General features: G+C 38.9%; 1 protein-coding gene across 2 annotated transcripts in view; it reads left to right on the top strand.

The window, feature by feature from the left end:
* The window catches only part of ITGA3 (integrin subunit alpha 3), a 93,094-nt gene that overhangs the window by 68,991 nt on the left and 11,491 nt on the right, over positions 1-12,612 (top strand). The window contains exons 14-24 of one of the 2 annotated variants that reach the window (XM_083376649.1): positions 72-169; positions 1,841-2,006; positions 4,226-4,294; positions 5,000-5,079; positions 5,841-5,918; positions 6,667-6,769; positions 8,488-8,664; positions 9,243-9,359; positions 10,423-10,536; positions 11,443-11,541; positions 12,423-12,572. In XM_083376649.1, coding sequence (XP_083232775.1) covers positions 72-169; positions 1,841-2,006; positions 4,226-4,294; positions 5,000-5,079; positions 5,841-5,918; positions 6,667-6,769; positions 8,488-8,664; positions 9,243-9,359; positions 10,423-10,536; positions 11,443-11,541; positions 12,423-12,449 — 1,128 coding nt within the window. In that variant the 3' untranslated portion in view covers positions 12,450-12,572. Of the gene's footprint in view, positions 1-71; positions 170-1,840; positions 2,007-4,225; positions 4,295-4,999; positions 5,080-5,840; positions 5,919-6,666; positions 6,770-8,487; positions 8,665-9,242; positions 9,360-10,422; positions 10,537-11,442; positions 11,542-12,422; positions 12,573-12,612 lie in introns of those variants that run through there. The other variant, XM_083376648.1, reaches the window with a different exon arrangement.

Here is a 12,612-nt window from a genome sequence, read left to right as displayed (position 1 = left end):
GCCTACAAACTAAATGAACATCCTTCCCCTGTTTTTTGTCATATTCATTGACTCAAAATCTCTATTTTCAGATTCAGTTTCAGAAGGAATGTGGAACTGACAGCCAATGCAATAGCAACTTGCAGATTCAGGCACTCTTTCTAAATGAAAAGAACCAAAAACTGCCCAGGTGAGAGAATTTGGCTTATTGAGGGAAGGATGTCGTCATGATCACCGTCACTAAAGGAAGACCCTTTCCTGAGACTTTCTTTTCAGGGAATAAATAGCTCCTAGATCACAGGTCTGCAACCCGTGGCTCCGGAGCCGCATGCGGCTCTTTCAGCCGTCTCCTGCGGCTCCCAGTCCTCTGCCATGTGCAGTCGAAAAAAAATAAAATAAGTGGGACTAAAAAAAGTTCAACCAATCAATTCAAATATGCAGGGTAGGTGCATATTTGGGCGTCCTCCTGGATTCACGGCTCAATTTTGAAGATCATATAGGAGCCGTGACCAGGGGGGCTTTTGCACAGGTTCGCCTGGTGCGCCAGTTGCGTCCCTATTTGGACCGAGACGCCCTACGCACAGTCACTCATGCGCTTGTGACCTCCCGTTTGGACTACTGTAACGCTCTCTACATGGGGCTGCCCTTGAAGACCACTCGGAGGCTTCAACTGGTGCAGAATGCGGCCGCGCGAGTTGTAATGGGGGTTTCCCGATACTCCCATGTAACACCTCTACTCCGCGAGCTGCATTGGCTTCCGGTTGCCCTCCGGGTGAAATTCAAGGTGCTGGTTATCACCTATAAAGCCCTACATGGCCTGGGTCCGGGTTATTTGAGGGAACACCTGCTGCCGGCATCAAACGCCCTTCGCCCAGTGCGCTCCCACAGGGAGGGTCTGCTCAGGGTTCCGCCGGTGAGAGATTGCCGGCGGGTGACACCCAGGGATAGGGCCTTCTCGGTGGGAGCGCCTGCCCTCTGGAACCAGCTGCCGGTGGAGCTGAGGACTGCCCCCGACCTCCGATCATTCCGCCGGGGCCTGAAGACCTGGCTCTTCGAGCTCTCGGGCCCAGACTGAGGAGGAATTTTTAATTTGGGGTTCTTTTTAACTGACTACAGGGTTAATTTAATATTTTTTAATTTGATTCTTAATTTTTGTATTTTGGATTTTTAATTCCCTGTAAACCGCCCTGAGTCCTCAGGGAATAGGGCGGTATATAAATATAACTAAATAAATAAATAAATATCTCGCCTTGGCTCCACTCTTCTGTCAAACCCTGTTCTGCACATGCACGCATGTACGCGCATGCGCACACATTTTTTTGCGGCTCCCAGTTTTTCCTTTTGTGAGGCAACTGGTTCCGAGTGGCTCTTTCACTGTTTCAGGTTGCTGACCCCTGTCCTAGTTGATGTATCTGCAGAGTTTTTAAAAATCACTGGGTAAAATCATGATCAGTGCATGCTGCTGTTATAATTCAGGCAGAGGATCTGCCCTAGAATCCTTCTACTGTCTGACCTAAATAAGTGAGGTTTCATCATCAGACAATTAAAATATTGCACAGTTCTGGAAGCATTTCAATAGAAATTGTCTCTCAACTGGGGACAGAAGCACATAGCGATGTGCTTATCTTGCTGTAAGGCTGGATAAGTCAGTTGGTCTGATCTAGGAGTTTTGGGTGATGGTTTCAAAGAATTCCAATGTTCCCTGGAAATTATGAAGTTTATAGTTCTAAATCTTTGGGGAGTACCAAATTGTCCATTGTTGTCCTAGCCACTTTTGACCAATATTAATGACTGAATGGAGGGACATACATGCTTTTTTTTTATCATCCTCCCTCAATTGTACTATTCTTTTCCATTGTAGACGAGATGGTGTGCAGGTGTTACAGTACAGCTCGGAAGTCAAGAAACTGAATTTGAGCATCAAAGTCACTAATAAACCAACAACACCTATCAATGGAGAAGATGCTCATGAGGCCCTCCTCAATATCACTTTCTCACCCTCTCTGCTGCCTTCTTCAGTTCGGCCAGTGAGATATTTTTTGAAAGTTGGGATAGCATTAGGCTATTGTTCCATTCAGCTCTGCACTTAGCGGCTTTTCAAGTTCTAATAGAAGAGAATACATGTAACTTAGGGTTGAACTGTGGAGTCCTTGGTATTCTGTCACACAAATTTACTGACACGTCAAACACAAGGCCCGGGGGCCACATCTGGCCCACGAAGTGGTTTCATGCGGCCCGCGAAGCCATCCTGGAAACAGTAAGGGAACGGCCCCCACTGCCTTGGCCCTGGCCCAGAGACCCACCTCCTGCCAGAAACCCTCAGATCTGTCCCACTCCTCCCCAGGCCCCCATAGGCACCCTCGATGCGAATGATGTAGAGCTGGCCATGCCCACCCAGTAGGCCATACACACTTTAGCCATGCCCACCCAGTAGGCCACGCCCACCCAGGTCACACCCACCCGGCCCCCTGAGGGCAACCGCAATGCTGATGCGGCCCTCAATGAAACTGAGTTTGACACCCCTGCATTAAGTGGTGTTTTTCTTTATTAATTCATGGGTAAAAGCCTTTCTAACAAATCGAAATAATATTCTTCAGGATTCATGATCTCCAATTACTATGCAGATGATGCTAGTGACTTGCCCGAAAGTTAACAAGTATTGCCATGGTTGAATTGTATCAACAAAGTGAACAAACTAAGATATGTCAAAGCTTTAAAAGGGAATGCAGCATTTTTATGCAGTAAAGCCATATCAAAAATCTCAGAAAAAGGGAGCAGGACAAAAATGAAACGGGGTTCTAAAAACAAGAGTAAGATTCAGTGTTGTACAAGACTTAAGAGCATCATAAATCTGAACTGAGAAATGTAGTGGATTAAAGAAACAATAAGGGTTACTTAACGAGGAAAGGAATCTCCCATAGCAAATAACTGGAAAAATATAAAAAAGAAAGAAAGACTAAGAGAGATGACAAAGTTTGAAATTTGTATATAGAATGAAGATAATTAATTAGGATGTATTTATAAACTGTTACTTAAAAAAGACCCGGAGCTAGAACAAATAACAAACTGCCTGATAAAATGGCTACAAAATTTCAAAGAAGTACCGGTAATAATTGTGATCAATGAAATAATTGGGATCAATGAAATTTCCAACTTGCTACAGTTTAAAGGAAAATTGGTATAAAATAGTTTACAGATGATATATAACTTTGTCAATTATTGCCAAGATAGAAAAATCATACAAAATAAATTTTAGAAGCCATGACAAATAGATGGTAATTATGAAGAAACCCAAAAGTACTGTAAAAAAATACATTAAAAAGTCAGAAAATTTTGAAAATAAAATTTGGATTAAAACCCAAATATTTTTATTAGGCATGATCCCAGAGAAAAAATGAAATCTTTTCAGTTTATTAAAATACATGCTGACAATGGCAAGAGTTAATGCAGCACAAAATTGGCGGAGAGAAATCTTGCCATCAATGCAGGATCGGGAGACTGAAATTTTAAAATATGCAGCAGTGGAAAAGTTTATTGTATGTATTCACAGTAGAAGTCTAACCAATTAACAGTTGGGATTTTAAAAAAGACATTTTTGTATGTTTTTTCTTAGTGCATTTTTTCTTTATATTTTTGCATGTTTTGCCTTTTTGAAATTGTTTCTAAACATCTTTTTATGACCATCATTTTCATTTCAGTCTTTGATTTTCTGTAAAGTTTATATCGTGTATATCAACACATTCTTTTCCTTTTTCTTTTCTTTTTTTGTTTGGTTTATTGATAAAAAATATGACAGCAAAAGGGTTTTCCTTTCTTTCTGTAGTACATTGAATTTGAGGGATGTCGGGGCTACATCAGAATTCTTATAGCCATATCTAGGCCCTGGCTGTGGTTAAAACTTACTTTGTTTCATAATTGCTTAAGAACCAATTCATTTCTAGTGCAATTCAAATAGAGAAGGCATGGGAGCCAAAACACATTCTTCCATGTGTATGTATGCATATATGCATGCATATATATACATATATATATATACATATATACATATATACATATATATATACACACACACATATACATATACACATACACACACATATACATATACACACACATATGTGTGTGTATAGTATAAACATATAAGTGTGTATGTATGTATATGTATGCTTGTATACCATATATATGAGTTACACATAAGTAAAATAAAGGTAGTAAGACAATGAAGTGCATCTTTTATTCCTTTCAGAGTGGGGCCTGCACTGTTAAGGAGACAGTGATATGTGAAATGGGCAATCCCTTCAAAAGGAACCAGCAGGTATATTGTTTCTGATTTGTACACTTTTTAAAGTCTCTGTTGTGTGAGTCTCATCTATGGGGTGTTTTCCTAATTGCTCAGGACCATCTTATCCCTTTCAGCCATAAGGTGTTTTTTTTAAAAAAAAAAATAGCAAGCATCAACAGCAGTATTTTTTAAATTATTGAGATTATTCACTAGATTAAATACACATCCTAGTTTTTTACACAAATTCTTAGCATTGAAATTACAGCAGTCCACCGTAAATACCTATTGGTGAATGTTGGCAATGTGGAATGAAGAAATTCTACTTTCAGTTTTATCAACAGGTATGCATCAAACACTGAACTTTTTATTAGCAAATTCACTGCAATAACAGTACATTTGGTTTGATAATTTTGACAAAGAGCTCTGGTTGTTCTTCAACATGAATTAATAACAATAGATATTGGTACTGAATAGGAATTTATTTATCCAGACTAATATTTGTCTTGAAAGGACAAGTCCATAGTCCGGGCTTGAGGTTAAGAGTCACCAAAGCCAGGTCTTGCCCTTCCAGACAGTTATGTACCTATTTTATCAGCTGATGCCAATAAAAGATCTTTTTTTGCCACAGATGTTTGTGTAGTTAACCAGGGCAGTCTAGTGAACCTCAGATTACAAACTTTATTAAAATATGTCTTCCAAATCTTAACAAAATATTGCACAATCTGACTTCTCTTCCAGGCAGAGCTGATTATCACATTTGAAATTAGTGGGATTACCTTAACTACTCAGAATATCACTGTCCAGGTTCAACCTTCCACGTGAGTCTTGTCCTCTTATCAATAGTCATCAAGGATGACTAAGATAGTTCCTCTCCTATTTCTCTCTAAAACAGCTTGCACCTGCACGCACACGCACACACACCAAACCTGCCTCCAGTGAAATCAGATGGATCAGCATATATCTAAGAGAAGAAAGTCACAAAGGATCACACCACTTTGGAATGTTACTTATATTAAAGATGGGGGGAAACTTATAAATTACAATTTTATTATGAAGATTGACATAGGAAGGAGGAATGTTCTATATTTCTATTTTCGGGCAGGCTGTTGCTATTATGCTTTATTTTGCTTAAGCAAAACCAACAAAGTATAGATTTAACTATAGTTTACCTGTACTTTGTACTTGTAGTTTAAGTGGTGCAGTCCACTCTCAGGTCTGTAAATGATGTTTAACTGCATGTGTGGGACAGATAGGCTTTGGTGGGAGAAAGCCAATAAACTAAGTAGTCTATAACTATGAACCATGCCTGCTGTAATATTGGATTGTTCTAATATATAAAGTTCATAGGAGAACCACACTAATATTTTTTCTAATTTCTTGTATTGCACTAGGTAGTAAATAAAAAGGCAACACTAGTATCAATTGATGGGAAGAGGAACCACTGTGTGGACTCCTTTCAAACTACTAAGATAATTAGATTCAAACCTCTAGGATAATTTACACTGATGACAAAATGTAATAATAGTTTATGTTCTTTGGGGTAATTTTAAAAATAATCTGACTATTGTATTTTGTACAGGATAAGCTATCAGGAAGATCTCCAACTAGTGACAGCAGCTTTGTTAGTGGACTACACAGTTGATGCATCACTAAGCATGTGCGTATCTTAAAAGTGTTGACATAAGTTAAGAAAGGGAAATAATGGAAAGGGGGTTCTATGTCAAAATTGGATGAATCCCAATTTATGTCTACCTTCATAAAGAAAACCCAGCCTTTGAGTATAGCTGGGCTTCTAGGCTACTCTTCCTCAACATGTTGTTTGTTCTCCAGATGTATCACAGTTGGAGCCTTCAGACTTTTCAGCTAAAATGGTCAAAGGCCAAAAATCTATAGAGTTCCAGTCCTAATATGTCTGCAGGAAAGAATAAGAATAAGACAGTAGAGTAGAATAGAATAGAATAGAATAGAATAGAATAGAATAGAATAGAATAGAATAGAATAGAATAGAATAGAATAGAATAGAATAGAATAGAATAGAATAGAATTAACAGAGTTGGAAGGGACCTTGGAGGTCTTCTACTCCAACCCCCTAGGCAGGAAACCCTAAACCATTTTGAAGAAATGGTTGTCCAATCTCTTCTTAAAAACTTCCAGTGTTGGAGCATTCACAATTTCTGGAGGCAAGTCATTCCATTGATTAATTGTTCTGACTGTCAGAAAATTTCTTCTTAGTTTTAGTTGCTCCTCTCCTTGATTAGTTTCCATCCATTGCTTTTTTTATTGCCTTCAGGTGCTTTGGAGAATAGCTTGACAATTACCAGGAAACTGGACTAATCATTTAGCTTGTTAAAAAAAACCCAAGCCTGGTAAATCTCTTTTCCAATTTTTCAATTCTTTCACGGTAGAATCAACCGGTGGCTTCAGTCATACTTTAGTGGGAAAGTCATAGGAGAATCAGCCATGAAACATGAAGAAGATGTTGGCAGTCCCATTGAGCTGGACTTTCAGGTAAGTATCTGCTGTGATCATAAGCAAATCCATTTATTTTAATGGACATTTTCGTCCAGAAACTGGCAAAAAATGCCACCCTGCCCACCCCCCCAAAAACTATGAATCAGACTCAGTCATGTGACCAGGGAACACCACAGCTGGTCATAAAACTGACCTGCCTGACAAGTGGTCACATGACTACAGAGAGAGTTGCATGTGACTGTGATTCATGATGTTTTTTATGGGTCTGGAGCATTTTTTGCCAGTTTCTGTAAGAAAATGACTGTTAAAATGAATGGATTTTATGGAAGCACCCATTTTGTTGTGTTCGCGGTGGGTTCCCGGTAAGAAGGAGGACAGCGGGGTTCAACTCAAACAGCTGTTTATTTGCCTCACAGGAACAAACAAGTGACATTTCCCCCCTTATATAGGGACGCCAGTGGGCCTCTAGCCAATCCCCGTCCTAGGGTACTTCCCACCATTTTGGGTCCTTCCAATCCACGCAGACCATGTGCGCGGCTGTCAAACTCAGCTGTCAACTATAGCCACGTGTGGAGCTGTCAACGGAAACTGCGTGTGCGGCTGTCAGCTGTCAAAGGGAGCTGTCATGCGTTTCTTATATTGAACAGTGTTAACATTCACATACACTACACATTTCATGGCTGTTGTAACTTCCAGCAGTTGTAAAACATGTTGTTAAGCAAGGACCACTTTTAGTCAGCACTCCATTTGGATAGATTTTCTTGATTAGGATCCCATCATGAGAAAATTGTACAAGGGTTTCTGACTTCAAATTGTCCAGTACTTATTTATTTACCATAAGCTCCACCTGTGGTGTTCAGAACCTCAAGCAACGATTGGTCCCTGCCTATTTCAGACAGACCTTAAATTGCATCCTTTGTTTCCATAGCTGTGCCTTTTTTATTTAAAATTAGTAGCCCAATATCCAACCTTTGTTCCTTCTCATCTGGATTTAGGAGCAAACAATGGCTACGTCTAATTATCTAATAGAAACAAGTAAAAACTTTCTCTCCCAAACCAGGCTACTGAAAATGAAGACTTGAGGAGAGGATCAGGAGTAGATTTTTGAAAGAACTTGTAGACTTCATTTTTGTATGGATCACAGAAAGTTTTGTGTGAGAGAAAGAGGGAGATGATGGGAGAGACAGGGAGAGGGAGAGAGAGAAAGGAGAATGACTGAAAATTCCCCTTCATTTATGGTTAAAATTCTGACCCTTTCCCTTACTCTTGTTTGAAGGTGTGAGAATAAAGAATAATCTTTTTCTTAAGCTATTCTTCCTTCCTGCTGTTGTATAAATTATCAATGTATGTAATCAACTGAAGCCAACATTCTTGGCTTTATTATAGAATGGAAAATGTCAAGGATGAACTTTCTTTTATGGCTATAATTATATAGATATTAAACATAAGATCTACAAAACTAGACTCAGGAGACTACAGTTTTTAATGAAGAGTACTATGGCATAGGAGTGTTTAACCCCATTCCTTTTTGTCACTTTTCTAGTCACAACATATTTTAACTCTTAAGCAAACTTTGTTCAGAAATTGCTACCTCTTCGGTTCATTTTCATCTGATGAGCAAGTCAGTGGAAAGATGAATGCAAGTCCACCGGAATTTTCAGCCTAATCATGAAGTGTTACCAAAAATTTTCCAAATTGATTTTTGAAAAGGATTATCAATATGTTATCAATATCTTTGTTGTTATTTGTTTAAGGTGATTACAAAGACCAAGTTTTTAGCCTCTCTTGGAACAATCATATTAGGCTTTGAATGGCCTTATGAAGCCAGCAATGGAAAGTGGCTGCTCTACCCCACTGAAATCTTGATAAAAGGGAATGAAGACTGGTATTGTGAACCATCTGAACAGGTCATCAACCCCCTCAAGCTCACTGTGAGTCTAGGGTTTATTCCCAGCCTCTTCACCTTTTTGCTCTATCCCTACAATATAAATATATATATTTTGATATCAACCCCTTGGTTGCCCGTTATAGGAATACCAGTGTCTGATTCATGGATAGATACTAGGTTTACTTTGAATAGTGTGCTTGTGAAGATTGCATTCCCCAGAATTTCTTGCTAGTAGTACCAACAAGCAGGCCTTCTTAAAATTGCATTCTCAAGATAATTTTGAAAATGAAGATTCTTGATTAGCTGTCTTATTTGGCTCTGTGTGAATTTGGTACAATGTTTCAAAAATAAGATAACTTATTATTAAAATTGTTATATACCTAATTTGTTTATCAAGTGAAATGAACAGAATTGCAATTAATGAACTTTTTCTGGCATGCTTAATGTTACAGCATATGATCTTAGCAAAAAAAAAAAGTGTCCAACAGTAACAACAGGACTCCCAATTCCTACAAGATGAAGAATCATCCCCTGGTTATGAGGCACCTCAGTGGGGGCAAGTAGTTTTACACTTCTTGATGTTCATGGACAGAATAACAGCTAATATTTCTTCCTTTTCAGCAAATAGATCACAGCACTTCCCCAGCCCGGAGAAAGCGTGAGTTGCAGGCACCTCCAAACGCTGAGATTCCCATCACCTTAGCATCTTCAAAGAAAGCCAGATCAGAAACAGCACTGGTAACCATTTCATCATTAAGATATCCTTTCTGTTCTTAATAAGAATTCCTTCATCATGAGCCTCTCTAGGCCAGCCAATATTCCTCTATACCTGTGTTTCTCAACCTTGGTAATTTTAAGATGTATAGGTTTCAATTTCCAGAATTTTGGGAGTTGACATCCACATAACTTAAAGTTGCTGAGGTTGAGATGCACTGCTTTATACTGTCCCAAACTGATATTAGTAGCACCTACCCTTTTGAATGGCTGTATGGGAGTGGTGGATAAGGGCAGATTGTGTGCAGGGTTTTGGGTAAAAAGATAAAATTATCCTCAAATCAAGCAGTTCACAATAACTAAATGAATATGCCCTTGTATTTTTCTTAGCAAAATTCCGATATTTGTTTGCTTTCATCCAGAAACCTTTTTGACTTAGAAACAAGGTCATAGGAATTGGATCTAGATATTATTTTTTACCACTGAAACTATATCCATTTATATTTCAAAGAACCCATTAATCCCAATTCTCCCAAATCATAAGAGCAGGGATGCACAATTTCATTGGCTTTAAGGACAACAACTCACTCTCCTGAATATTTAGCGAACTGTAGCAGGCCTTTTGGTGTCCCTGAAAGGAGCCAGATAGAACTATTTCAACCTGTATCTTAATTTTGAAAAGTGTTATCGGTAGGAGTAATAATGGCTTCCATTCCTACCTTTTTAAAAATATTTTCACACAAAAATGGCAACAACATTAATATGTCATTTTGTTGACAAATTTCTGCTCTTTTTTCAAGGGCTCGTAAGAGGAATTGGATCAGGTTTCTTGGACCTCTTATTCCTACTTATATTCTCGCCATGTTTTTTAATGCCAGCATTATACCCCTGAAATGTTGCTGTCAAAAGTTGGTACTGGAAGCTTGAGATGTTTTGGGAATATGATATGATATGATCCTGCTTGTTTTAAAATACCATTTAAAAGAAAGAAGTGAAAAATCCATGCAACTGTATATTATACCAAATGTCCTTTGAATAACTCACCAGTGATTGTTTCCCCTTGCCTCATTCCACATTTTCTTTCCAGAGTTGTTTCAAAGGAACTTCTCGTTGCATCTGGTTTGAATGCCCCCTGTGGAATATTGGAGCAGTTACAAATGTGAAGGTCCGAGCAAGAGTTTGGAACAGTACTTTCATTGAGGTAAGTGCCATTTATCTCTTCTGCTCCCATTTAGTAGCATGTTGCTTGTACTGGTGTGCTAGAGGCAAACAGTTTTCTTTCTTTCTTTCTTTCTTTCTTTCTTTCTTTCTTTCTTTCTTTCTTTCTTTCTTTCTTTCTTTCTTTCTTTCTTTCTTTCTTTCTGTCAGGACCCACCCCAAACCACGTCTTAGGAAGACAAAATTCTTGGAGTCAAATCTATTCCAAAAAGAATCTTTACTATGACATGCTTGGTTGTAGGAAACGAGACAGGACTTAATATTATTCCACGAAGTAAACCCTTATAAAGAGTTCCCGGTTTAACCCCCCTTAACCCCATTTGGTCAGTCCCCCATCCTTTATCTCGTATTATCCCTCTCGTGGGAAAAAGGAACTTAGGACCCTTCATGTTTATTGCTCTCTTCCGTGACAAAAGCCAGATGCTAGCCCCCCCTTTTGTTTCCCCAGTTCAAAAGTCTTCTCCTTTCCTTTGAAATGCCTAATACCGGTTCAATACACATCTATTCTATTCTCTTCGGGAGATGGCAGAATCCATGGAATAATGTTTGAAACATTCCATTTATGAATATGATATAAATGGATTCTGACACTTTTCTTTCTTTCTTTCTTTCTTTCTTTCTTTCTTTCTTTCTTTCTTTCTTTCTTTCTTTCTTTCTTTCTTTCTTTCTTTTTGCAATCATAGACGGCTGCAAATTAGTCTGGTAGCTAAGAATCACTAAGTCACTAATACAATAATGGTACCAAAGGGGGAAAGATTTTATTTTTCCACCATGGTGACTGGATTTATTTATTTCACAGATTAATTGGGCTCATTGTCTACTACACACAGGCATATATCTCAGAGTCAAATGTATAGACAAATAGAAGTTACTGCTTTGGTTCTTACAGGATTACAATGACTTTGATCGTGTCAAAGTAGATGGACAAGTGACTCTCTTCCTCAGGACAAACTCCTCTACAATCAACATGAAAAATCAAACAGTGTTGGTGAGTAAAAAAATGAAGTAGCTCCAAGAAATCACCAAGATCTTTCCGATTCCAGTTGTCACACTCCAGGCCTGGCCCATTCAGTTAATGAAATGATCCAACTGCTTTGGGCTAGCTCTTCATTTACTTCTGCAGTAGCTTTTTTATTGCAGCTAAGCCCAATAGCTCTTAGAGTAGCTCACTATTCAATTTTACTTTTTTTGTGGTAGCAGTGGTGATTTCTCATACCACACAAAACGAATCTGACTGGTTAGTTTATAGTTCAATATATTATATGATTCCAGAAAATAGGTTAAACAGTGCTACCCAGTAGAACCAACTCACAATAAATCAAACTGAGGGTCCCATCAAAGTGATGTTGAAAAGATTGCTGTCCAGTCAGAAAGGAATGAAAGTATGCAGGGAAGGAAGACATGGATTGAGGCTGGAGGCATGGCAGATCCTTTTGCCATGGCCTATTGCTCTCTTCCACCCTGCATAGTTATCAGATTCTAGCAATACTCCTGGAATTTATTTTCAAAGCTGACTCTGGCCTAGTCCTGCCATGCTTTTGCGGACTGATGAAATCATTTGACAAACAATTGAGACATCCTTGGAAGGTTGGAAGGAGAGTTGAACCTTGTCCTCTTCCTTTGTTAGGGTGAGCTATTTGTCAAGTTCCCTCAGAGTATGACACAAAACCATGGGCAAGTTTGCAGCCTTGTAACCTGATAATCTACATTTGGAAAGAGAACAACCATTCTACCATGCTTTCGTGAAACTCTTTAGTTTAGTGTAGTTTACTTAATGCTCATTCACTCAGTCCCTTGACCTGGCTTAGATGCCCTATTTACTATTTTGAAAGCTTTCACTCAAAATAGGAGTTGTATTCTCATTTGCAGCCTGCAGGAAAAGCAGGCTGTAGATGATCCAAGATGGTCTGTGGATGGAAGTCGGATTTTTCCTGGGAAAAGAAACAAAATCTCCCTTACAGACATCCTAGGTTGCATGAAGGAAGGATCTTCAGAGGTGGGCAGTCTATGGACATCCAGGTGGGCCAGCGCATGACTACCATCTCTCATCCAGCTGTTC

The sequence above is a fragment of the Vipera ursinii genome, assembly GCF_947247035.1.
Source record: "Vipera ursinii genome assembly, chromosome: Z".
Classification (NCBI taxonomy): domain Eukaryota; kingdom Metazoa; phylum Chordata; class Lepidosauria; order Squamata; family Viperidae; genus Vipera; species Vipera ursinii.
This window is presented reverse-complemented; position numbering and strand designations above follow the sequence as displayed.